This window comes from Salvelinus alpinus, chromosome 8 (genome assembly GCF_045679555.1).
Source record: "Salvelinus alpinus chromosome 8, SLU_Salpinus.1, whole genome shotgun sequence".
NCBI classification, from domain to species: domain Eukaryota; kingdom Metazoa; phylum Chordata; class Actinopteri; order Salmoniformes; family Salmonidae; genus Salvelinus; species Salvelinus alpinus.
Genome location: NC_092093.1, coordinates 84,496,982 through 84,522,489, shown reverse-complemented (window position 1 = coordinate 84,522,489; position 25,508 = coordinate 84,496,982). Strand labels below are relative to the sequence as shown.

At 45.7% G+C, this 25,508-nt stretch overlaps 1 protein-coding gene and 1 pseudogene across 3 annotated transcripts; one reads left to right on the top strand and one right to left on the bottom strand.

Annotated features, from left to right (window-relative positions):
* Positions 1-653: 653 nt before the first annotated feature.
* On the bottom strand, positions 654-6,525 carry LOC139582339 (cytochrome P450 2F3-like; annotated as a pseudogene).
* Positions 6,526-16,448: 9,923 nt separating this feature from the next.
* LOC139583789 (leucine zipper transcription factor-like protein 1) lies at positions 16,449-24,166 on the top strand. Of its 3 annotated transcripts, none has more exons than XM_071415247.1 (10): positions 16,449-16,653; positions 17,624-17,748; positions 17,919-18,113; positions 19,206-19,263; positions 19,528-19,599; positions 19,714-19,779; positions 20,461-20,538; positions 21,012-21,170; positions 22,758-22,861; positions 23,004-24,166. In XM_071415247.1, exons 1-10 carry the CDS (start codon positions 16,651-16,653, stop codon positions 23,020-23,022), a joined length of 879 nt encoding a protein of 292 aa, XP_071271348.1. In that variant the 5' UTR covers positions 16,449-16,650; the 3' UTR covers positions 23,023-24,166. The 3 variants fall into 3 exon arrangements, with proteins under 3 accessions (XP_071271348.1, XP_071271347.1, XP_071271349.1); XM_071415246.1 differs by having other exon boundaries at positions 20,994-21,170; XM_071415248.1 differs by lacking the exon at positions 16,449-16,653 and adding an exon at positions 17,369-17,408 and having other exon boundaries at positions 20,994-21,170.
* Positions 24,167-25,508: the final 1,342 nt, after the last annotated feature.

Below are 25,508 nucleotides of genomic sequence, written 5' to 3'. Positions count from 1 at the left end.
AATCTATGTCTAGATCACAAGAACGTCCTCCACAAATGTGCACTCCCAGAGCATAGATAAAGATGACAAAAACAGCTAAGTATCATGAAACAATAAAATGACATTTGTCTCGTTTTGACCTCAGTTTGTAGAACTCAGGTCAGTCACACTAACAGCCTTGTCAAACCAAATAGCTAGAGATAGCAAACCAAAAGTTTCTAGAATTGTGTCATGTGACAGACTCAGTGTAGTCAATCAAAGTACAGTTGGTCTTTAGTTCTCCAAATGTAGTTCTCTAAACAATACAACACAATTCAGCAGTGACCTGCCAGCCAGCTCCTCAAACCGAGACTATTGATTTTAGTGGCACCTGGGTCCCATACCATAAAGTGTGATAACTCACCGTGCTTGAATGTAGATGGGAAACATCTTGGCTTCTGTGACTGAGTGGCAGAGTGATGTTGAGAGTGGGACAGGGACACTGAGTGGTCACGTTATGAAGCATCTGATTCAGGGGCCTACCAGTAACCTTGCGCTGCTCATTAGCTAAATTGAATTATAGATAGACACAAGAGGAAAGGGGAGCATTTGGCTTCTATAGGATCCTGCAGAAACAAAATGTACATTGATATCTACAGGCTTCAGAGAAAAGAGGCAAGGAGGGAGGCCGAATGAACTTTTACAAACTTTTTATTTGGTTCACATGAAGTCAAATGGGAATGAAAGAACACACATGTTGCTCTATTTATATAACATATACATTTTTTATCATCAGATAAACAACAGATAAGGATTTTCCAATCTGCAACAAAAAGTGAATCTCAGGGGCTTGTAAAAGGGTCACAGATCACAGAATTAGCTGTGGTTGTTAAAATACCTTCAATGTGCTTCTCTGAGCCATTTAGAATAATAGGGCAGCACAATATGCGTACACACATCATGAGGTCAACATGTCATGTAATAGGCCTAATGTACACTATCTTTATGTACCCTAATGTATTGTCATGAACATGTCATCCTTGAACAATTAATTACGCAAATTCAATGACAAAGTTTTATAAAGACCCTCAATGAAGATAAAGGAGGTCATGTTCTTTTGTTTTAAGTTAATGTTTTTTTTGTTTTTTTTATTGGTAATGAAAATATATCGCATAAAGCGGTATATATTACTGGCAAATTGCTCATACTGTATATACAGAAACATAGTGTAGTATTTCTTTCTGATTAAAAAAGAAGAACGCCAGAGAAAGAGTAGAAAAATAATAGAGAGATTAAATCTGAGTGAATGTGATGCATCCTCTAACTAAGTAACATGTAGCATCATCACCTAGCTCAACCCCCATACACATTGACTTAGTTGCTGAGACATAAAGACACTGATTACACTGGTTCATGGACCCCCTGACGGACAGTTAGCCTGACCAATCTGTCTTCAACTCTCATTAAATTGCACTGGCATGAATACTCAGCATACACTACAATACTGTCTGGTCCACTCAGCATACCTGCTCCCCAATCCTCACTCCCAGAGCCCTGAGTTTCTCCTGACCCACCTGAACTGACCAGGAAAAACTCCAGGCCTTCACTATTAAAGGAGATACACTTCACAGAGCTCAAAAGGTAAGGAATACAGTTAAGGGCTTACTTGGTACATCTATTTCATCATGCCCATCTAGTGTGGTGGTTGACAGGAAAACTATTTATTTTTTTAAACAGCTGATGTTGCCAATACTTTTGCAAATTTATTTACAAAGAAAATATATTTACTGAGCGATAATGTAAACACCCATTCTTCCAAACAAGCTATTGTCCAATGGATTGATGATCATATTATGAGCAAAAAAAACGGATATTTTAGTCTCCAAATGGTGTCAGTAGAGGAGGTGTTAAACCTATTGAAGTCATTACCCAATGGTAAATCTACAGGGTATGATCTTATGGACAATATTTTACTTCGCTATGCTGCTCCCCAGATTGCAGCTCCAATGAAATACATATTTAATTGGTCACTGGAAAAGGGGATTTACAAATGTATGGAAGCATGCTAAACTGTCCAATCCCAAAAGACAGCAAAAAAAAACATTACTCCTGCCAATAATCGACCAAATAGTCTACTCCCTTCACTCAGTCAGATATTGGAGGGTATTGTGAGTAGACGAATATAGGAGTACATGGGAAAGAATGATCTGATTACAACCAATCAGCATGCTTATCGCAAAAAGCATTCCATTACCACTGCATTGGTTGACATGACTGACCAGTGGCTTAATGCTATGGATAATGACATGTTTGTGGATGTACTATTTTTTTTTATTTTAGTGCAGCATTTGATTTAGTGGATCATGAAATAATTTTGACAAAATGATTGCATTATGGGTTTAAGGAGGCAGCATTGAGTTGGGTACAGTCATATCAAACAGACAGGAAACAGTCCACCTTATCAATGGGTCATTTTCTTTCCCTCCTGCTTTAAACTGTGGAATACCGCAAGGCAGCTGCCTTGGGCCACTTCTTTACATAATATATACCAACGACCTTCCTTATGCCTTATCTGAAACTCAAGATACTATATTTGCAGATGATTCTACAATTTATACAGCAAGACAATCGGTTCAATAGGTACAGCAAGCTCTACAAGTAGATCTGGGAAATATCAGGGAGTGAGTTTGGCGGAAGAAATTAGTTTTGAACACCAAGAAAACCAGGGTTATGTTGGTCTGTTCCACCAGGAAAAGGCCAACACAGCATAGGATACAATTAGGTATGTGGGGAGTACACATTGAGGAAGTGGCAGAAACCAAACTACTAGAAGTGCATCTAGACAACTGCTTATCATGGTCGTCTCAAATTACTCATCTATGTAAAAAAAAAAAATGCATGCATTTTCAGAAGGATAGCTAAATATTTCCCGGGAAAGATTCTTAAGCAAACAACCCAAGCATTAATTGGGAGTCAGGTGAACTACTGTTCTGTGGTCTGGAGAACTGCATCAGAAAGTTAAATTAGGAGGCTACAGATTGCACAGAACAAAGCAGCAAGGATTGTTTTAAGGTGGAGATATGGTTCTTCTGTTGTAGTCATGCTCAATACTCTTGGTTGGTCATCAATCAATAAGATAATTGAAAAAAACATATGAATATTAATCAATCATAAAGTATCTGTTATGAATAATTAATGTTATTTAAGCATAAACAGTGGTGGAAAAGTACTCAATTGTCATACTTGAGTAAAAGTAAAGATGCCTTAATAGAAAATGACTCAAAGAAAAGTGAGTCACCTAGTAAAATATTACTTGAGTAAAAGTCTAAAAGTATTTATATTAAACAATCCAGATGGCACATTTTTCTTGTTTTTTTATTTACAGATAGCCAGGGGCACACTCCAATACTCAGACATAATTTACAAACGAAGCATTTGTGTTTAGTGAGTCGGCCAGATCAGAGCCAGTAGGGATGACCAGGGATGTTCTCTAGATAAGTGTGTGAATTGGGCCATTTTCCAGTAACAAGTACTTTTGGGTGTCAGGGAAAATGTATGGAGTAAAAAGTACATTATTTTCTTTAGGAATGTAGTGAAGTAAAAGTAAAAGTTGGCAAAAAATATAAAGAGTAAAGTAAAATACAGATACCCCAAAAAAACTATTTAAGTAGTACATTAAAGTATTTTTACTTAAGTACTTTACACCACTGCAAACTCTATTCACAACAGAATTCAGTTGGTAAGAGACAGACATTCAGTGTTATCCAGACAGAAAAGAGAAATGGGCAAAATAACATTTCGATTTAGAGCAATAAAGAAATTGAATAATTTATCTGAGCAAACCAGAAACGTTCAACATATAGATTCAAACAATACTTTAGAACCATTTAAATACAATAAATTGGAAGGTTGTGCGGGACTATGGTAGATGAAAGAATCAATCTATCTTTTCAGACTGTTAAGAGTATTTATCTGGTCAATGTGTCAATGTGTTATGTCTGTTTGTAACAGTGTATTATACTGTATGTGAAAATATGATCTTATTATAAATTGTATTTTAATGTTTAAGGACTCTTGGTAGATTAGTCCAAATGAGGACTAAAAGAGATCCTAATAAAATCAAACATGGTTAGAAAAAAGAAAAGAAAAAACAAACACCTGTCCAACACAAGCATTTCGCTACAATGTGTATGTGACCAATACAATTTTATTTGATTTTGATCTCCCCGTCATCTTTACACCTCCTCCTCCTGAGTGCGCCTCCTATGGTGCAGCTGCAGTTCCCCTCCTGGTCAGCTGCGGGTAGCAATGAGCTGGTAGCGGCGTGGCACATTAGCGAAGCTGCTGAACTCTGGGCTTATGTTAATGTTGTCAGGTCCTCCAGGGCAGGAGAAGGAGAAACGTTGCAGCAGAGATACAAGCAACAGAAAGATCTCCATACAAGCCAGAGACTCCCCCACACAGGCACGCTTACCTGCAGAGAAGGCCAAGAAGGCGGGGTTCTTCTGGAAGTTTCCGTTCTGATCCAGAAAATGATCAGGGTTGAAGGTTGTGGGTGTGGCCCAGTGGTCCTGGTCTCTTAGAACAGAGTGAACCATGGGAATTATCACGGTGCCTTGAGGGATATTGTACCCTCTGAATGAGATATTCTTGGTGGCGTAGTGCGGGATGTTGAACGGGACGATGTCCAGGAAGCGCTGCACCTCATGGATGACAGCGTCTGTGAAGGGAAGGGACTTCCTGTCCTCCATCTGGGGAATGCGTTGTCGTCCAATGACTGTGTCAATCTCCTGCTGCATGTGCTGAATGCTCCCCGTAGCCAGGCCAGTGCAGCGAGGTGGAATAGCCCGCACTGGGCTGTGCTGGCGAACCGGGGACACCATGCGTAGGGCTGGTGCCATGTACCCCGGCCCGAGGAGACGCACTGGAGACCAGATGCGCTGAGCCGGCTTCATGGCACCTGGCTCGATGCCCACTCTAGCCCGGCCGATACGAGGCGCTGCTATGTACCGCACCGGGCTATGCCTGCGCACCGGGGACACCGTGCGCCTCACGGCATAACACGGTGCCTGCCCGGTCCCTCTCTCTCCACGGTAAGCACGGGGAGTTGGCTCAGGTCTCCTACCTGACTTAACCACACTCCCCGTGTGCCTCCCCCCCAATACATTTTTGGGGCTGCCTCTCGGGCTTCCAACCGCGTTGCCGTGCTGCCTCCTCATACCACCGCCTCTCAGCTTTCGCTGCCTCCAGCTCTGCTTTGGGGCGGCGATATTCACCAGCCTGAGCCCAAGGTCCTTCTCCGTTTAAAATCTCCTCCCATGTCCAGGAGTCCTGAGATTTCGGCCGCTGCTGCTGCCCGTTACCACGCTGCTTGGTCCGGTTGTGGTGCGTGATTCTGTAACGTTCATCGTGAGGAGAAAGAGAGGAGGACCAAGATGCAGCGTGGTGAGTATTCATATTCCTTTTAATGAAAACCGAATACTCGAACAAAACAACAAAATAACTATAACCGAGAATAACACGAAACGAAACAGTCCTGTCTGGTGACATACACAAAGACACAGGAAACAGGAACAATCACCCACAACCCACAATACAAAACAGGCTACCTAAATATGGTTCCCAATCAGAGACAACGACTAACACCTGCCTCTGATTGAGAACCATATCAGGCCAAACACATAGAAACAGACAAACTAGACATACAACATAGAATGCCCACTCAGATCACACCCTGACCAAACAAAACATAGAAACATACAACGCAAACTATGGTCAGGGCGTGACAACCTGTCCCCAAGGGGTGCTTCTAAAGCGCAGTATGGCTGAGAGGATGTTGAGCAAATGCAGGAAGTTGTCATCCTCGTAGCCGAAGCGCTGGCCGAACACCAGGGAGCAGATGACGTTGGACACGGTGCGACTCAGGAAGGGCTGGGGGTCAAAGGGCACAGCTTTAGTGCCGTCCAGACTCTCTATGAGATGTTGGCTCTCCTCCTGTATCCACTCTTCCATTCTCTTACGGCCCATCCCAAAGTCTCTCAGTGTGGTCAGGGTGAAACGACGCAGCTTGCGCCAACGCTCCCCGTTACTGATGGCCAGGCTGTATCCCTTGGTAGCTCGGACCAGAAAGGGGACGGGAGCTCGTCCTATGAAGTCATCAGCCTGGTCCACCAGAGCCTCCTTGACCGCCTCGTACCCCACCAGCACCACAGATACACTGTCATCACTGGCCCATACACACCACTCCAATTGGTGAGGGTCTTGAAGGGGGCCTGTTTGACCATCTGAAGCAGGTTGCCTAGCAGCGGCAGAGCGCGGGGTCCGGGGGGTAGACGGATATGTCTCTGTCTCCTCAGCAACCACAGTAGAACCAACACCAGGCCGCCCAACACCACGCTACTACACATCTCCATTACTCCGGCAGGAAAAACAACAATGTGGCTTGTTCTTGTTCTCTTCTTCTTCCTCTGTATTCTTCTTTATTCTTTTTCAACCCACCTCTCTTTATCTACACCTCTCTTTAGTGTTTTCTTTCTCTCAGTGCAGCAGTGGCTGTGTGTGTGAGTGTCTGTGTGTGTGTGTGTTGAAGATGTTTGCAGAGATAAGTGGGTGTGTTGAAACTTGTCTGGGACAGAGGTAAACAACAGATCATTTGATTGGCTGCTGACATCACAATCACGTGACTGCAATTTATGCTTCTCAGGCCAATGTAAACAAGGCAGATGACAGTGCAGAAAACCCAAAGAGTGGAAAGGACTGATATCTAATACTGTGTCTGTCTAGGTTTTAAAGCATATTATTTTTATTAAACGGAATACAACAAGGATAATAAGGATAATAACAAGACAACCATAAAAAACTGAGGACGATGTACATGACAATATTCTGTGGCGTACAGCAGGTCAGCCACCAGGGAGAGACTTGTCGAAGCCTGGTGACAGACGGAGTGTATATCACGAGGCGATGGCTCCATCTGCTGGACATGCCAGGTCTCGACGGGCTCTCCGGCCAGGACTAATTGGGGCTGATTGGGAGTTGGTGAGTAATCAAGGGCTGATTGCTCACCAGCTGTGCAAGTCCCATAAAGCTGCCAGAAGGGCAGCACACAGGGGAGAGTAAGAAAGGACTCCCGTATAGTTGGGGACGGTTGCAGAGGTATGAGGAGGGAGTTGAGTTTTTGTGCCCGACAGGATACAGCAAGACCCGAAGCCCAGAAGACAGTATCCCGGAGAGGGTCTCATGGGGGAGACCTATCCTTCTCTTTTTGATTTATTATTTAAATAAACACCCTTGAAACCGAGCTAATCCTACTCTGTCCGTGTCTAATCTGGGTAAACGTCTTGACCAATTGCGGGCATTCTGATAACGTGGTCAGATCAGGGTTGACGTTTACACAGCATCAGCATGGACGAGTTGATAGCTCAGTTCGTCTGGGCCCAACAAGCACAACAGGCGGTTCAGGAACGAACACTGGAGGAACAGCGACTACAAAACGTCCGCCTCGTTGAGGAAATCAGGAAGCTGTAAGGAGGAGCGTCTCCTGAATCACATCCCAAACTGTTTTTAATCAAGCTAACGGAATACGATGACATCGAAACATACCTCTGTACGTTTGAACAGACAGCACTACGGGAAGGATGGCCAATGCGGAAGTGGGCTAGTCTGTGGCCCCGTTCCTCTCTGGGAATGCCCAAAAGGCGTATTGGGACCTGAACGACGAAACAGGCGGCTAACTACGACGGACTCAAACGGGAGATACTCAGCCGCTACAGGTACAGCCTGGCCCATCGGGCTCAACGGTTCCACGACTGGAGGTTCGTACCCGACACATCCCCCCGAGCCCAGATGAGCGACCTACTGCGCGTCACCAGGGCATGGCTCCTAACCGACGTATCCACCCTCTCCATCCATCAACATAATGGTCCTGGATCGCTTCTTACGGGCGCTACCCCACGACATGAAGAGGGCAGCAAGTCTATGTGTGCTCCAGACCTTGGAAGACCTCCTGGAAGCAGTGGAGATGCATCAGAACACTCAGGCCCTGCTGAGTGGTAGCCTGGACGAGTCGGCAACCCGTTCGAGGGGACGGAAGGACAGCCCCACCACTGTATCCCCCGAACCGACAGTCGGCAGGGCCAAAGGACCGCAAACCCATGGAGAGACGGCTGGGGTAGGGCCGACCCGCCACCGACGACCCCAGGTAGATGGAGACCAAAGGAGGTGTTTTGAGTGTGGCGCCCGGGGGCACATTGCCTGGAATTACCCGGCTCGAGAGGAGTCGATGCCATCAGCTAGCCCCGGAGGCGAGGTGGGTCATGCCGTGAACTTTCACCTCCTTTTGGGCGCCCCACAAATCAACTGCACCCATGGTCCCGGTGAAGGTTGACGGACACGACACGGAAGCGTTATTAGACTCCGGAAGTGTGGTTACGCTTGTAACCATGAGCCTGCTGAACCAGGAGACCGAACGGGGTAGGGGGATGTCCATTTCCTGTGTTCATGGTGACAAAGCGGTATCCAACCATATGGACCAACATCGTGACGCCGCAAGGGAGCTGCCAGATGATGGTGGGTGCAGTACCAGAGTTGCCGGTACCTCTCCTATTGGGACGGGATTGTCCGCTGTTCGCGGCCCTATGGGGGCACGAGTTGACGAAAAAGATACAAACCGGCCGAAGAAGAGAGCGGGGACGACCCATCGCCTGTGCGGCCCGGAAGCAACCAGCAACCTGTTAACCAACCTGTATCTACCGGGCCGGAGTCGGAGGGGGCACCGGAACCCAACCCCCCCCCTGGGAACCACTGGAGGAGGAGCCCAGCCTCCCCCTCCTCGATTTCGAGGGGCCAGTCGAGACACCCGCTGGGGGCCAACTGAGGGGACAATTCGGGACGGCCCAGTGGGAGGATCCGAACTTGAAAGCCGCCGCAGCCCAAGTGGTAGCGGTGGATGGAGAGCTACTTCCGGGGGTGAGTGACTGGCGATACCCCCATTTCCAAATCAAGAATAACCTTTTGTATCAGGTGTCGCGCCAACAGGGGGAACTTCGAGAGGTATTGTTGCTGCCCCGACAGTATGTGAGAACCGTTCTTCAGCTGGCCCACACCCACGTGTTGCAGTACCTGGGAATGGAGAAGACCCGGGAACGGATCGCCGCCCGGTTCCACTGGCCCGGGATGAGGAGGACCGGAGTGTCAACTCACTGCCTCGAAAGCCCACTTCCGAAACCCATTGGTCCCCCTACCGATCATCGGGGTGCCCTTTGAATGCATCGCCATGGACATAGTGGGACCCTGGTAAAAACAGCACGAGGACACCGGTACATCCTGGTGATAGTAGATTATGCCACCCGGTATCCCGAGGCCATTCCCCTACAGGCGGCGGTATCCAAGGGAATCACCCGGGAGCTGTTCCACCTTTTTAGCCGGGTGGGCATCCCGAACGAGATCCTGACAGACCAAGGTACTGAGTTTATGTCCCACCTAATGAAAGAGTTGTGTGCTCTCCTGAAGATCAAGCAGATCCTGACCTCCGTCTTTCGCCCGCAGACGGATGGGCTCGTCGAGCGCTTCAATAAAAAGCTCAAACAAATGCTGCGTAAGGTCATCGAGCAGGACGGGAAGAACTGGGACCAGCTACTACCCCACCTAATGTTCTCAATCCAAGAAGTACCCCAGTCCTCCACTGGGTTTTCCCCTTTCGAACTCCTCTACGGGAGGAGACCACGCGGCCTACTGGACGTCACCAAGGAGGTGTGGGAAGCCCAACCGACCCCTTTACGCAGTGTGGTAGAGCACGTGGAGACGATGAGGGAGCGGGTGACAGCCATATGGCTAGTCGTGAGGGAACATATGGAGAAGGCCCAACGCGCCCAAGCCCAGGTCTACAATCGGGGAACCCAGCTCCGAGAATTCCAGGTAGGAGACAGGGTGTTGGTCTTAATCCCCACGGCCAAAAGTAAGTTCCTGGCAACATGGCACTGGCCATATGAGGTGATCGAGAAGTTGGGACCTGTCAATTACCGCGTACGGCAACCGGGGAGACAGATTTACCATGTGAACCTGTTGAAGAAGTGGCACGAGAGGACAGCCTCGGCGATGTTATGGTCGGGACCCAGGACGTCAACGGTACCAGTGGTGGACCCGAGCAATTAGGACCTCGACCCGGCCCAGAAGCAAGAACTCAGGAAGCTCGTCGATCGGAAAACACGGCGGTGTTCTCCGAGAAGCCGGGCCGCACGACCCTCATTGAACACCACATCCGTACCCGGCCTGGGGAAACAGTACGAAAGAGGCCATATCGGATTCCGGAGGCCTGAAGGAAGGCTGTGAAACAAGAAGTGGAGGCTCTGCTGAGGATGGGGGTCATTGAAGAGTCCCACAGTAAATGGTGCAGCCCCATCGTGTTGGTGCCCAAACCGGACGGTAGCCTCCGCTTCTGTAATGATTTCCGGGGTGTGAACGACATAAGCTTATTCGACGCCTACCCCATGCCGAGGGTGGATGAGCTCATCGAGGTCATTGTTGGCAGCCTCCTCCCGGGAGAAGACGGCGTTCTCGACACCAGACGGTTTGTATCAGTACCGGGTGCCCCCGTTCGGTCTCCAAGGAGCCCCGCCCTGATGATGACTGATGAACAGAGTGCTTCGATCCCACCAGCAGTACGCAGCGGCCTATCTGGATGATATCATCATCCACAGCCAAGGTTGGGAAGAGCACCTGACGCGCCTCCAGGCGGTGCTGGACGTGCTCAGACATGCCGGCTTGACCGCAAACCCCAAGAAATGCAAACTAGGGTTCGAGGAGGTGGAGTACCTGGGGTATTTGATCGGACGGGGGAACGTCAAGCCCCAGGAGAGGAAGGTTCACGCGGTACGTGACTGGCCCGTTCCACGCACCATGACACAGGTCAAGTCCTTCCTGGGACTGACAGGATACTATAGCCGGTTTATCCCCAACTTTGTGGCTATAGCTTCCCCCCTCACTGATCTAACCAGGGCCCGCCTCCCGAAAACAGTGAAATTAATGGACGAGACTGAAGCAGCGTTCAGCCGTCTGAAGGAAGCGCTGTGCTCCCATCCGATTCTTGTAACGCCTGATTTCCAGGTGCCGATGGTGGTCCAGGCAGATGTATGCGATACGGGATTAGGGGCCGTTCTGTCCCAGATACACGATGGGGAGGAGCACCCCATCATGTACATCAGGCTCCAGACGTGACGTTGGGCATTCAGGCCAAAGAGTTCAATCTTTGTTTCATCAGACCAGAGAATTTTGTTTTTCATGGTCTGAGATACCTTTAGGTGCCTTTTGGCAAACACCAAGGCTGTCATGTGCCTTTTACTGAGGAGTGGCTTCCGTCTGGCCACGCTACCACAAAGGCCTGATTGGTGGAGACCTGCAGAGATGGTTGTACTTCTGGAAGGTTCTCACAGAGGAACTCTGGAGCTCTGTCAGAGTGACCATGGGGTTCTTTGTCACCTGCCTTATCAAGGCCCTTCTCCCCTAATAGCTCAGTATGGCCGGACGACCAGCTCTAGGAAGAGTCTTGGTGGTTCCAAACTTCTTCCATTTAAGAATGATGGAGGCCACTGTGTTCTTGGGGACCTTCAATGCTGCAGAAATGTTTTGGTACCCTTCCCCAGATCTGTGTCTCAGGATGTACCTGAGCTCAATGTCGAGTCTCATAGCAAAGGGTCTGAATATTTATGTAAATAAGATATTTATGTTTTTATTTTTATAAATTTGCAAACATTTATAAAAACTGTTTTCGCTTTTTCATTATATATTGTGTTGACGAGATTGACGAGGAAAACAATTAATGAATACTTTTTAGAATATGGCTGTAACGTAACAAAATGTGGAAAAAGTGAAGTGGTCTGAATACTTTCCGAATGTACTGTATAGCCCCTCAAGTAATTTAATAGAATGCATAGAACTAGAAATGTTAACCCAACAAGGAACTTGTTCAATGGCTGAACGTTTTTTTTTATTGATTAATTTATTAATTTTTTTAATTATTCAAAATACATGTCACGTTCCTGACCTGTTTTCTGTTGTTTTGTATGTGTTTAGTTGGTCAGGACGTGAGCTGGGTGGGAATTCTATGTTGTGTGTCTAGTTTGTCTGTTTCTATGTCCAGCCTAATATGGTTCTCAATCAGAGGCAGATGGTAATCGTTGTCCCTGATTGAGAATCATATATAGGAGGCTTGTTTTGTGTTGGGATTTTGTGGGTGGTTGTTTCCTGTCTCTGTGATTGTCTGCACCAGATAGGTCTGTCTCGGTTTTTGCACATTTTGTTATTTTGTATGTTGTTTGTAGTGGTTTCACTTGTTCTTTATTAAACATGTTGAACACTAGCCGCGCTGCACTTTGGTCCAATCCTTGCTACTCCTCTTCGGATGAAGAGATGGAGGAAAGCCGTTACAGAAACACCCACCAAACCCGGACCAAGCAGCGTGGAAATGGGCAGCAGCAACAGAAGCAGCGGTACCAGGAGGAATGGTCTTGGGAGCAAATATTCAACGGAGAAGGACCCTGGGCTAAGGTTGGAGAGAATCGCCGCTCTCGGGAGGAGAAGGAGGCAGCCACAGCCCAGGAGCGGTGGATTGAGGAGGCAGCACGTAAGAGAGGCTGGAAGCCCGAGAGGCTCACCCAAAAATTTCTTGGGGGGGGTGGCTAAAGGGGAGTGTGGCGAAGCCGGGTTGGATACCTGAGCCAACTCCCCGGGCTTACCGTGGAGTGAGAGGGCGTCGTACTGTTCAGACACCGTGTTATGCGGTGGAGCGCACGGTGTCCCCAGTACGCGTGCTTAGCCCAGTGCGGGCTATTCCACCTTGCCGCACTGGTAGGGCTAGGTTGGGCATCGAGCCGGGTGCCATGAAGCCGGCCCAACATATCTGGCCTCCAGTACGTCTCCTCGGGCCGGCGTACATGGCACCAGCCTTACAGGTGGTGTCCCCGGTTCGCCTGCATAGCCCAGTGCGGGCTATTCCACCTCGCCGCACTGGCAGGGCTACGGGGACCATTCAACCTGGTAAGGTTGGAGAGGCTCGGTGCTCAAGAGCGCGTGTCCTCCTTCACGGTCCGGTATATCCGGCGCCACCTTCCCGCCCCAGCCCAGTACCACCAGTGCCTACACCACGCACCAGGCTTCCAGTGCATCTCCAGAGCCCTGTTCCTCCTCCCCGCACTCGCCCTGAGGTGCGTGCCCTCAGCCCGGTACCTCCAGTTCCGGCACCACGCATCAGGCTTATAGTGCGTCTCAGCCGGCCAGAGTCTGCCGTCTGCCCAGCGGTGCCTGAACTGCCCGTCTGCCCAGCGGCGCCTGAACTGCCCGTCTGCCCAACGCCGTCTGAATTGTCCGTCTACTCAACGCCGTCTGAACTGTCCGTCTGCTCAACGCCGTCTGAACTGTCCGTCTGCTCAACGCCGTCAGAGCCGGCCGTCTGCCAAGCGCCATCGGAGCCATACGTCTCCCCAGCGCCATCTGAGCCATCCGTCTCCCCAGCGCCATCTGAGCCATCCGTCTCCCCAGCGCCATCTGAGCCATCCGTCTCCCCAGCGCCGTCTGAGCCATCCGTCTGTCCCGAGCCATTAGAGCCGCCCGTCTGTCCCGAGCCGTCAGAGCCGTTCGTCAGTCAGGAGCCGCTAGAGCCATTCGTCAGTCAGCATCTGCCAGGGCCGCCAACCAGACAGGATCTGCCAGAGCCGCCAACCAGACAGGATCTGCCAGAGCCGCCAACCAGACAGGATCTGCCAGAGCCACCAACCAGACAGGATCTGCCGGAGTCGTCAGTCAGCCATGAGCGTCCAGAGCCGTCAGCCAGTCATGAGCTGCCCTACAGTCATGAGCTGCCCTACAGTCATGAGCTGCCCTACAGTCATGAGCTGCCCTACAGTCATGAGCTGCCCTCCAGTCATGAGCTGCCCTCCAGTCATGAGCTGCCCTACAGTCATGAGCTGCCCTCCAGTCATGAGCTGCCCTAGAGTCATGAGCTGCCCTACAGTCATGAGCTGCCCTCCAGTCATGAGCTGCCATTCAGTCCGGAGCGGTCATTCAGTCCGGAGCTGCCACCCAGTCCGGAGCTGCCACCCAGTCCGGAGCTGCCACCCAGTCCGGAGCTGCCACCCAGTCCGGAGCTGCCACCCTGTCCGGAGCTGCCTCTCTGTCCGGAGCTGCCTCTCTGTCCTGAGCTGCCTCTCTGTCCTGAGCTGCCTCTCTGTCCTGAGCTGCCTCTCTGTCCTGAGCTACCTCTCTGTCCTGAGCTACCTCTCTGTCCTGAGCTACCTCTCTGTCCTGAGCTACCTCCTAAATCATGTGGGGGCCTTGGGGAGGATTCTTAGGCCAAGGGCGAGGGTCGCCACTCAAAGGACGCTAAGGAGGGGGACAAAGACAGTGGTGGAGTGGTGTCCTCGTCCCAGATGCCCACCCAGACCCTCCCCTTGAGTTTTAGGGGTGCGCCCGGAGTTCGCACCTTGAGGGGGGGGTTCTGTCACGTTCCTGACCTGTTTTCTGTTGTTTTGTATGTGTTTAGTTGGTCAGGACGTGAGCTGGGTGGGAATTCTATGTTGTGTGTCTAGTTTGTCTGTTTCTATGTCCAGCCTAATATGGTTCTCAATCAGAGGCAGATGGTAATCGTTGTCCCTGATTGAGAATCATATATAGGAGGCTTGTTTTGTGTTGGGATTTTGTGGGTGGTTGTTTCCTGTCTCTGTGATTGTCTGCACCAGATAGGTCTGTCTCGGTTTTTGCACATTTTGTTATTTTGTATGTTGTTTGTAGTGTTTTCACTTGTTCTTTTTTAAACATGTTGAACACTAGCCGCGCTGCACTTTGTTCCAATCCTTGCTACTCCTCTTCGGATGAAGAGATGGAGGAAAGCCGTTACAATACAGATCAACAATTTACATTCTTACATCATACAAAACAGAACGCAGGTATTAACGAGAAAATACTGGAACAAAAAACAAACAAAAAAAACAAACAATTCTAGTACAATTGTAATCACTCTGAAAAAATCTTCTTGTAATGATTTAGGAAAATGTTATTCTTATTGTTCACTGGGGTAATGTTTTAATAAAATAGATCAATTCAAAAAAATGTAAAGTGTAATTTTGGTATAGAATTTTGGAATTTTTGTTTGTGTATGAAGTATTTGGCAACAAGAATTTTTAAAAAATCACAATAATTTCAGTGGTCTTGTTATCATTGCAATTGTAACATATTATATCTTTCATGTCAAAAACATAGGTAGTGTTCATAATGGTAAATAAGTATTTTGCAAGGTTTCCCCAAAATGCATACATAAATTTACATTCAAAGAACAAGTGAGACAGATTCTCACCTTTTTCACAGAAAATGTAGATATCATCAATAGCCACAAATTTGGATATCATTGAATTACATGGATATATCTTATGTAAAATATTGAAGTGCACTTCCTTATCCATGCATTTTTCCAGACAATGTCAGGAATAAGCATGTTCCAGAAAAACTTTCCTCTCGGTGTAAGTTGGTTTTGTGAATGAAGAATTTGTCTTATATATTTATTACAACAAGATTTCTCAAGTAAGCCCACGCCTTCCAATCTGAGTTCTGGATAAACTTTGTGATCATTACCAAAGCTAAGATGAGTTTTCATTAGTGTAGTTAGACCACTGGGAACGGCTTTGATCACAGAAATAAACTCTCTGAAAGGTATTGGAAAGTCTTTCAATGTTATAAATTGTTCATATATGAGAATATTACCCTTGTTGTCGAAAACATCAAGAACAAAGTCAATATTCCTCTCATGCCAGCTGGGGTAGAACAATGACTTATTCCTTACAGTTATGTCTGAATTATTCCACAAAAGAGCTTGATTTGGGGAAAAATTATGCAGGAAACATATTTTCCAGGCCATTAAAGCTTGTTGGTGAAACCGAGCCAATTTAGCAGGTAATCTTTCAGGAATATAATTACATTTCAGTAAAAATGTAAGACCACATTATTTGGAAAAACACATTATTTGGAATGAAATACCATATTGAATCAGTCTTGATCAAACATCTTTTCAACCAGTTTATCTTGAAAGTGTTATTTATGTCAACAAAATCCAACACTTCTAGACCGCCTTCAGCTCTTTTGTTAGAAAGGACTGACTTTTTTAGTTTGTGAGACCTATTTTTCCAAATGAAGTCAAGAAAGGTCTTATTGATCTCTTTACAAGTAGCAGGATTTACACATAACGATAATGAGGGGTACACAAAACGAGACAGTCCCTCTGCCTTGGACAGGAGTACTCTCCCAAGTATAGAAAGATCTCTTTGTAGCCAATTATTGAATATATTTGAGGTTTTCTTAATTTTAGGAGAGAAATTCAAATGTTGTCTGACATTGTTTTTTTGACAAATGTTTTCCTAAATATTTAACACAGTCCTTTACAGGAATATTTTCTATTTCTTTATCAGAGTCAAATAAACATAAGATTTCACATTTAGTGTTCTATGGTTGAACGTGCTCCATGGTTACCAACGCAATGACGCTTTTCCGTATCCAAGACATCTCTAGAGCTGAAGAGGCGAGCTAGCTGATATATTTTCAGATATCACCATCAATAAACATAGCTAGTTTAAAGCGTAGTGTAACTACTCGTTTGTCTAGCCAGTTAACATAATATTTAGCAGTAAAAGAGTAGGGTGTTTGGCGTCAACAATGGTGAGTAACATTAGCAAGCTAAGCTACTTTAGCCCAGCTAACGTTAGCTAGCTAGCTTATGTAGCCAGCAACATGATATGGCCAGCTTGCTGGTGTGGATTTAGCAAGGGATCAAATCAAATTGTATTCATCACATGCGCCGAATACAACGGGTGTAATGTTAGACTTAGCCGTGAAATTCTTGCTTACGAGCCCTTCCCAACGATGCAGAGTTAAAAAATAATAATACAAAGAAAAATAGTAGCTAACACAAAAGGAATACAATACCCAAGAATTGAGCTATATACCACGAGTACCAATACCAAATTAATGTGCAGGGGTATGAGGTATTTGAGGTAGATATGTACATGAGTCATGTCATGAAGGCAGGGTAAAGTGACTAACGACGTTAACGTTAGGCATCAGGATACAGTAGACATGACTCGAGTAAAATAAAGAACAGAGTAGTAGTAGCAGCAGCAGGATTATGCTTTGTCACGTCTGGTGCGCGAACAATCTCTGTAATCGATGCGGTCGACTGCACGGATAGTTAGCTTGCTGACGTTAGTTTAGTGAGTGAGTAGCGAAATTGTAAACATTAGCTAGCTAGCCAAGTGACTGCTACTAGGCTAGCCCTCTAGAACATACTATAACGTTTCCATGACGACACAGAGCTGCCTGCTGATTAGCTAGGGTTTCCACTAATTGCCAGTCAAAATTGACTATATCGTAAAAATGCATGAAAACTAAAATGAGCTATTTGGTCTTAATTTAAGGTTAGCAGTGTGGTTAAGAATGGGGTTAGGTTTAATCCAACTTGAAGAGAAATTGTTCGATATTGTGCTTGAAACAGTAACTTAACCTGCTAGCTAACCAACTAACTATGATTAATGAAGAGGGCCACAACCACAGATCCGTCTTCTAGTTTATGTTACTTAGCTGGAAATTGACATCCATCCCTGTCCCTCTTTCTCCTTCTCTCTCCTTGAAGGCTGAGTTTGGTTTCAATGAACACCATCAGAATGAGGCCATCAACTACATGCGCTTTGCACGCTCCAAGAGGATCATCAGACTCAAGACCATTGACTCCTGCTTCGAGGACCTTAAAGACAGCAGGTGTTGTATCACACTATTTTTATGTTTTTTATCACAGCTAGCCAACAATGTTTGTCGGAGGAATGCAAGTCTGTCTTTTTAGGACAGCTTTGAAGGGTATTTGTGTGTATCTCCAAAGAAGAAGTTCCCCCACAGGGAAAAAGAGTTATTCTATTTATATTCTATTATAGGCTAGTGGAGGAGACATTCACAGTGGACGAGGTGCGGGACATGCTGGATGGGCTGCAGCTGGTTGTGCGAGGGGAGGTCGAGACAGAGCTCATCAACACGGCCCACACCAACGTGCTGCTGCTTCGGCAGCTCTTCTCCCAGGCTGAAAAGTTCTACCTCCGTCTGCAGACTGACATATCGGAGCTGGAGAACAGGTGGGCTGTGGGGAGGGGTGGGATGGCTCGGAGGTGGACTGTGGGGATGAGGGGGGGGCTTCAAGGACAGGCTGACTCCCATTTTGCGGCTCAGTTGGTAGCGCATGGTGCTTGCAACGCCAGGGTTGTGGGTTTGATTCCCACGGGGGACCAGTACAAAAATGTATGCACTCCTAACTGTAAGTTGCTCTGGATAAGAGCGTCTGCTTAGTGACTAAAATGTAAAATAGTAGGTAGTACTGAGAATTAGGGAGTGCATGTGAAGGTATATTTCAGTTTAACATTGGAAACTAGCTGGTGGCTCAATGAATCTCAATAGCGCACATCCTAAATCTAAACTCGGACTGAAGGCTATTGAAGCAATTACGCAATGGGTTAATAGCAGATAACGGTTTCTCACACTTCACTACCCTTTTCCCCCAACAATACAATGAAATGGGAGGGTGAGGCTAAGGACCCTTCCCTCACACTCACTGCCTCACTCTGAGGATGGATCTGAACTTGTTACTGGGGCACAGGAACATGCCACTTTGAAATGTATAAAATGGCTCTGTGATGTGGAGTACATTTCCAGGCCGAGGGACTGTGTTAATGGGTCTTTTAAAGAGAGAGGGGGGAAAGCCATTCCTTTTACAGTCCCAACTTTTTGATGTTGAAAAACTGACAGGCCATCAGCAATGTAGAATGGTAGAATGGAGACAGTGATTACATGGCAAATGGTATTAGAGAGACCATTTTCGTACTTTACGAACAAGACTTTGATTTGCCTCTATGGATATTGTGAGGTTGTTGTGAGATTGGTACATGAGTGTGAGGGAATGAGAGATATTGGTTTAATAAAAATGTTCTAGCAATTTGTGTCTTTGTTTGTATTTGACATCTAACATCTGCTGAATTGAGAATATTAACAGCTGTGTTTAAACTACATTTGACCTTTATTACACTCAATGAAACTCACTTTATGGTATCAAACATTCTGTCATTACTCTGGTTTGTTTATGAGCTATAAATGTGCCTAAAAGTATAAAATGTTCAAATTTTTTGTCCATCTCTCTTTTTCTCATCCCCTTTGCTCTTTTTCATTTTCTACAGAGAGTTGTTAGAGCAAGTGGCTGAGTTTGAGAATACTGAGTTTAAAAACCCAAATAAGGTGAGTGCCCAACCACTTTGAACTATTTCCCCTTTATAAAAAAAGAAGTGTGCATATATTACATGTTTAGGGTTAAGGCTGAAATGTTGCACTTTCATGAAATACACAGCACTTGAATCGTATCACAATTGGAAATGGCCGACCTTTTTAAGTGAATGTTTTAAGTCCATGTTATCAAGGTAATGGACAGCTGACAACATATATTGATGCCATTTATTGATGGGAGAGTATGTGCTCACGTACATGCCTTACTTCCTTACCCAGACTAACCAAGAAATTAGCAAGCCCAAGTTAGCACCGCTGAATGAAGGTGGGGTATCTGAACTTCTCAACAAGGTACGGTACTCAAACCTCATCTGGTAGTACAGATGTATATTGTAAGAGCACCAGCTCAGCAGCTATATCCACAGCCATCTCATCAACTGTTTCTTCACATTGGTTTTTCATCAGGAGATATCAAGGCTACAAGAGGAAAATAATAAGCTCAAAGGCAGGCTCCGGACTTTGGAAACCCAGGTACCTCACACATCTGAAGATGTGGACACACACACTGTAGATTTGGACATCATTTTGTCAAGTTCTGTACCTGATCACATCCATGATCATGATTAGTTTATAATGGCACGACAATATTCACCTGAATGACTCCTGATTTCCTAGTAGCCACAGAACAATCATGAGCTGCTTGTCTGCTAGAATGGAATGGATGGCCGAACTGCCTGGTTGGTTATTTGGGTAGCTATTTCCTCAGAGAGGGGTTTGGAAGGTGCTCTTTTTCATTTTGAAGTGCATTTTGAAGTCGTCATTAATGTACATAAGTTAAAAAAATCTGAATAGTCTGGAATACGTGTGTGTGTGTATTGCTGCGTATTGAGGGTTAACATATTCAGGATTTCCATTAAAATGTTGGCAGTGTCATACTCCTAAAATAAACAAATGAAAGACATTGTACTGTAGCAAGCTATCTATCTGGCTAGAATAGCCTGCTATGTTACTAAGTAAGTAAGTTATGTTATAGTACTCTAGCTATTGTTGCATTTCAGAGCAGAGCGTCCAGAGTGAATTTACGAACACTTAAATGCACTCTACTTATTGTAACTTTTAACTATTGTAACCTACACCTGACCTTGCTAATTGAATGATCGTATCACTTATATGTTGGTATCACTTATATGCAGTATACTGATTGTTTTTCAGGCCATGGGTGCGTTGGATGAGAAGACCAGGGCGGAGAGGGCTCTCAAAGACTTGCAGAAGGTCAAGGGGGAACAGCAAGTACTGTAGCACCATAAGGGCCATGGGTTCAAGGTCATGGGTTAACAATATAACAAACAAACCTGGTTCAAAAGACCATAGAATGACAACTGCACTTGATTTTTCAGTAGTATTTCCTGTTTACTTCCTGGTTTTTGTGCATTGTATAATTTTTTTCCTTTTAGTGAAATTGTCCACATGCTGGACTTGTGTTTATGATGTGTTGAAGCTTTTGTCCTGCTTTTTTTCTGAACGATTACTATTATTTAATTTGCTTTCATGGAAATCAACTGGTATGTATCAATCTGTCACTATGCTTTGTGTGTTGAATATATGTCAATCTGAGTGTGCATCCTAAATGGCACCCGATTCCCATAGGGCTCTGGTCAAAAGTACTGCACTGTATTGGGAAAAGGGGGCCATTTGGAACGCACATCAAAGTTCACCCACTGACATGCCTTGTCTCTCTCCCCAAGATGACCACCCGTTCTCAGGAGATCACTAGTCTGGAGGACACGGTGGCAGCACTGCAGGAAGACTACCAGAAGTCCCTGAGTGTCAACGCTGCCTCCCAAAGAGACCTGCAGGACAACCTGGTGTCTGCCAAACATGACCTGCTCAGGGTACAGGAACAACTGTCCCTGACAGAGAAGGTACGTGCTTGGCCCGTACCCTATACTGGTACCTACCTGATGCCTTTCACATAAATCATGCATTGATTTCAACCAATAGACAATTGTGTGAACTTCAGTCTCAAAATACAGTGTTTTCGGAAAGTATTCAGACCGCTTGACTTTTTCCACATTTTATTACGTTACAGCCTTATTCTCAAATTGATTAAATATTTATTTTCCTCATCAATCTACACACACTACCCCATAATGACAAAGTGAAAACAGGTTTTTAGAAATGTTTGCAAATTAAAAAAACAGAAATACCTTTATTTACATAAGTATTCACACCCTTTGCTATGAGACTCAAAATTGAGCTCAGGTGCTCTGTTTCCATTGAAAGGCACACACCTGTCTATATAAAGTCCCACAGATGGCAGTACATCTTAGAGCAAAAACCAAGCCACGAGGTCAAAGGAATTGTCCGTAGAACTCCAAGACAGGATTGTGTCGAGGCACAGATCTGGAGAAGGGTACCAAAACATTTCTGCAGCATTGAAGGTTCCCAAGAACACAGTGGCCTCCATCATTCTTAAATGGAGAACCACCAAGACTCTTCCTAGAGCTGGCTTCCTGGCCAAACTGAGCAATCGGGGAGAAGGGAGCTCCAGAGTTCCTCTGTGGAGATGGGAGTACCTTCCAGAAGGACAACCATTTCTGCAGCACTCCACCAATCAGGCCTTTGTGGTGGAGTGGCCAAATGGAAGCCACTCCTCAGTAAAAGGCACATGACAGCCCGCTTGGAGTTTGCCAAAAGGCACCTAAAGACTCTCAGACCATAAGAAACCATAAGATTCTCTGGTCTGATGAAACCAAGATTGAAACCAAGATGGAACTCTTTGGCCTGTCTGGAGGAAACCTGGCACCATCCCTACGGTGAAGCATGTTGGTGGCATCATGCTGTGGGGATGTTTTTCAGGGACTGGGAGACTAGTCAGGATCGAGGGAAAGATGAACGGAGCAAAGTACAGAGAGATCCTTGATGAAAACCTGCTCCAGAGTGCTCAGGACCTCAGACTGGGGCGAAGGTTCACCTTCCAACAGGACAACGACCCTAAGCAGACAACTGAAACAACGCAGGAGTGGCTTTGAGACAAGTCTGTATGTCCTTGAGTGGCCCAGCCAGAGCCCGGACTTGAACCAGATCAAACATCTCTGGAGAAACCTGAAAATAGCTGTGCAGTGACGCTCCCCATCCAACCTGACAGATCTTGAGAGGATCTGCAGAGAAGAATGGGAGAAACTCTCCAAATTCAAGTACCAAGAAGACTCGAGGCTGTAATCCCTGCCAAAGGTGCTTCAACAAAGTACTGAGTAAAGGGTCTGAATTCTTATGGAAATGTTTTTTATTTTTAATACATTTGCAATCATTTCTAAAAACCAGCTTTTGCTTTGTCATTATGGGGTATTGTGTGTAAATTAGTGAGGAGGAAAAACTATTTAATCCATTTTAGAATAAGGCTGTAACATAACAAAAAGTTAAAGGGTCTGAATAGTTTCCTAATGCACTGCATCTGAAGTTATCATTTGAGCTATGGACCCAATTGTATTATCTGCTATTTTGTGTAGGAGCTGGACCGGAAGTTCCAACAGACTTCTGCCTACCGCAACATGAAGGAGATCCTCACCAAGAAAAATGAGCAGATCAAGGACATCAGGAAACGGCTTTCAAAGTGAGTCGGTTGATTATTATACAAATTTGTTATGTATGATATATAGACTGGTTAATTGAGATTCTTCTCCTGAAAGATGATTATGTTTGTAGTTCCTGTCTAACAACCTTCTCTGCTAACAGTTCCAATGTATCAATTCTAGATACGAGTCTGATGAATGAACCCTTTGCATCACACAACAAGACACAAAATGGAGGTTAAAATACACAACAAGATGGTAGAAATGGCCCAAGACTTGGGACTGTCACTCTGGAGAAGGTTTTTGCCCATTTATCATTTATTCTACCCCACTGCAGGAGGAGGTGCTTTGAACAAAAAATGTAATTGAGAATATCACCTGTAGTTCAGAACCTTTCAGAAGAATCGTATCATCTCGCTGATCCAGCAGATTTTGTAGTCATTGGCTTTAGGAGATGATTGCGGGGTATTAAGGGTTGGGGGCTAATCGACAGAGCCTCCTATGGTCAGTCTCACTGGGAGAAGAACCTTGAATGTCTCTGTCCCTCTGCTACTCCGTGCTGTCCCATATCTAGGAGCTGGAGCTTTGTGTGTTTAGTAGTAGGTTTTCCTCATTGCACTATGCAAGTACTTTCACGTCCTTGACTTGCTGTCTAAAAAGGAGGCCTTCTGAATAGGAGAGATATGCTTGAAGCTTTGGTGCTGTCTATATCTGATGGTGATGGGTACATTTTCCCATGACACCAATATAAACTATTGTGTCTCCTCAAGACTGTATAATCTTTTTCACCTATTTCTATGTAGCTGGGGTATCATGCAACATCTGTTTATATGTATTCAGCTGGCGGAATTCGGAGCTCCAAGTTTTAATGATAGTGAATAGTCATGGCTAATGGTACATATTATGAATCGCAGCATAGCATAACATTCCAAAATATCTTGAGGGGAAGGTTTTGAGGGAAACGTTTACATACAGTAGTATGATTTGACATGTTTTCTTATTTTTCTTACAATTTTTATCCTGTTTTAGCATATAAAAAATGCTTGGAAAGATAGAGGTTGGACCTAAGCAAATGTATAAATACTTCTCTACACATATAGAATATTTTTATGGGAACAGTGAACTTTTTTGTCCTTAACCCTGATAATAGCCTGGTATCAAGGCATATATTGTATTCCGTCTGGTACCAGGCCAGAGGCATATGTGTGTAATATGACAAAAATTCTATGTTGCTGTCTTTGACGTAATGCTCTTGTAGAGTACGATACACGACCACCTATGTCATATTAGACGTGTATGTGTGATATGTTTGAATTGTTGTGGGGTAATAAAAACTGTTACCAAAATGTCAGCTTCTTTCACATTTGTTCAAAGTGCACCCTGGGACAGGATATAAAAGATGTGGGCCTGCAAGCAGCTATCTAAAGTTAATCCTCACACTACAATGAATGGGATGGGCCTGGATATGGGTGGTGGCAGTGCTGCCTTCTCTATGGGCCGCAGCAGGGGGCTGGGAACGTGTGCAGCTCTGGCTGCAGCAGTAGCATCTGCTTCTGCGGGGCCCATGCTGGCTCGGGTCCGCTCATGGGCTGCAGAGAAACACACCCTCTCTAGGCTTAACAAGCGCTTATCAGGCTACATGGCGCAGATATGACCAACGAGCCCAACCGGTGCCACCACGGCTGAGTACGAGACCCAGGTGATGGAGTACCACGGTTAAACTGAAGATCGGGCTGGACGGCATCCGGGGAACCCATGAGATTTAGGCCATGGTAAGAGACTAACTGCATCTCATCTCTCTGAGAGAAGTGCATGTTTGCTTCCCAAATGGTACCCTATTCCCTATATAGTACCCTACTTTTGATCAGGGCCCATAGGGGCATCGTCGAAAGTAGTGAATTATAAAGGGAATAGGGTGACATTTGGTACGCAAATGTTTTTTAAATTTTATTTTTACAATCTAGCTATGAGTCTGAGTCTGCTAAACCTATTTTGAGAAGATGTTTGATTACCTGTCATACCTGTCACCATTTGGTTGTTGTTAGGATTTATGTTTATGCACTATAGCCCGCTACCATATTGTTTGAAGATGAATATTGTTTTGTTACACACACAAACAATACAGATGTGTAGGTGTGTAAAGACTGATCAACATAGAGGGACAGGCTATACAGGCTGTGGTCAATCTGGAGAGGGGAGGGGTGCATATCTCTAAGCCAACCAGGGAGTGTAGAGCACTGGACAATACCATATTAGGAACTGTTTGAGTGTAGAATCGACGGAGACACAAGACGGATTTAATCTACCCAACAACCAGATGCGGACAGAGGAGAGCACCATGGGACTTGGACAAGTTCGAGTGCCAGCATAGGCTGAGCAAAGTTTAAACCGCGCTCAGCCTCTACTATGATAGGCCAACGGACGAGTTGGAACTAAAGCTGTCATAGTATAAGAACTGCTATTTGAGTACATTCCACAGTTCTCTGTTTTACCTTGCGCGGTGATACAGCGAACCCGTATATACGAAAATTGCATTTACCATTTATCGCTTGAGTTTAATTAAAATACTTAAAATATATTCGGTGACTCTGAATCACATTTTGTCCTGATACCAGATTTGAACTGACGCAAATCTCTTTCATTATGCAGGTATGATTTTGAACAATCCTGGAAGCATGAAGAGGGTAC

Bases quoted from the DNA above. Each gene is read 5' to 3' on its own strand.
- LOC139583789 (XM_071415246.1), top strand. The intron at 19,264-19,527 runs GTGAGTGCCCAA...TTCCTTACCCAG, and splicing joins AGTTTAAAAACCCAAATAAG to ACTAACCAAGAAATTAGCAA. The intron at 20,539-20,993 runs GTACTGTAGCAC...TCTCTCCCCAAG, and splicing joins AGGTCAAGGGGGAACAGCAA to ATGACCACCCGTTCTCAGGA.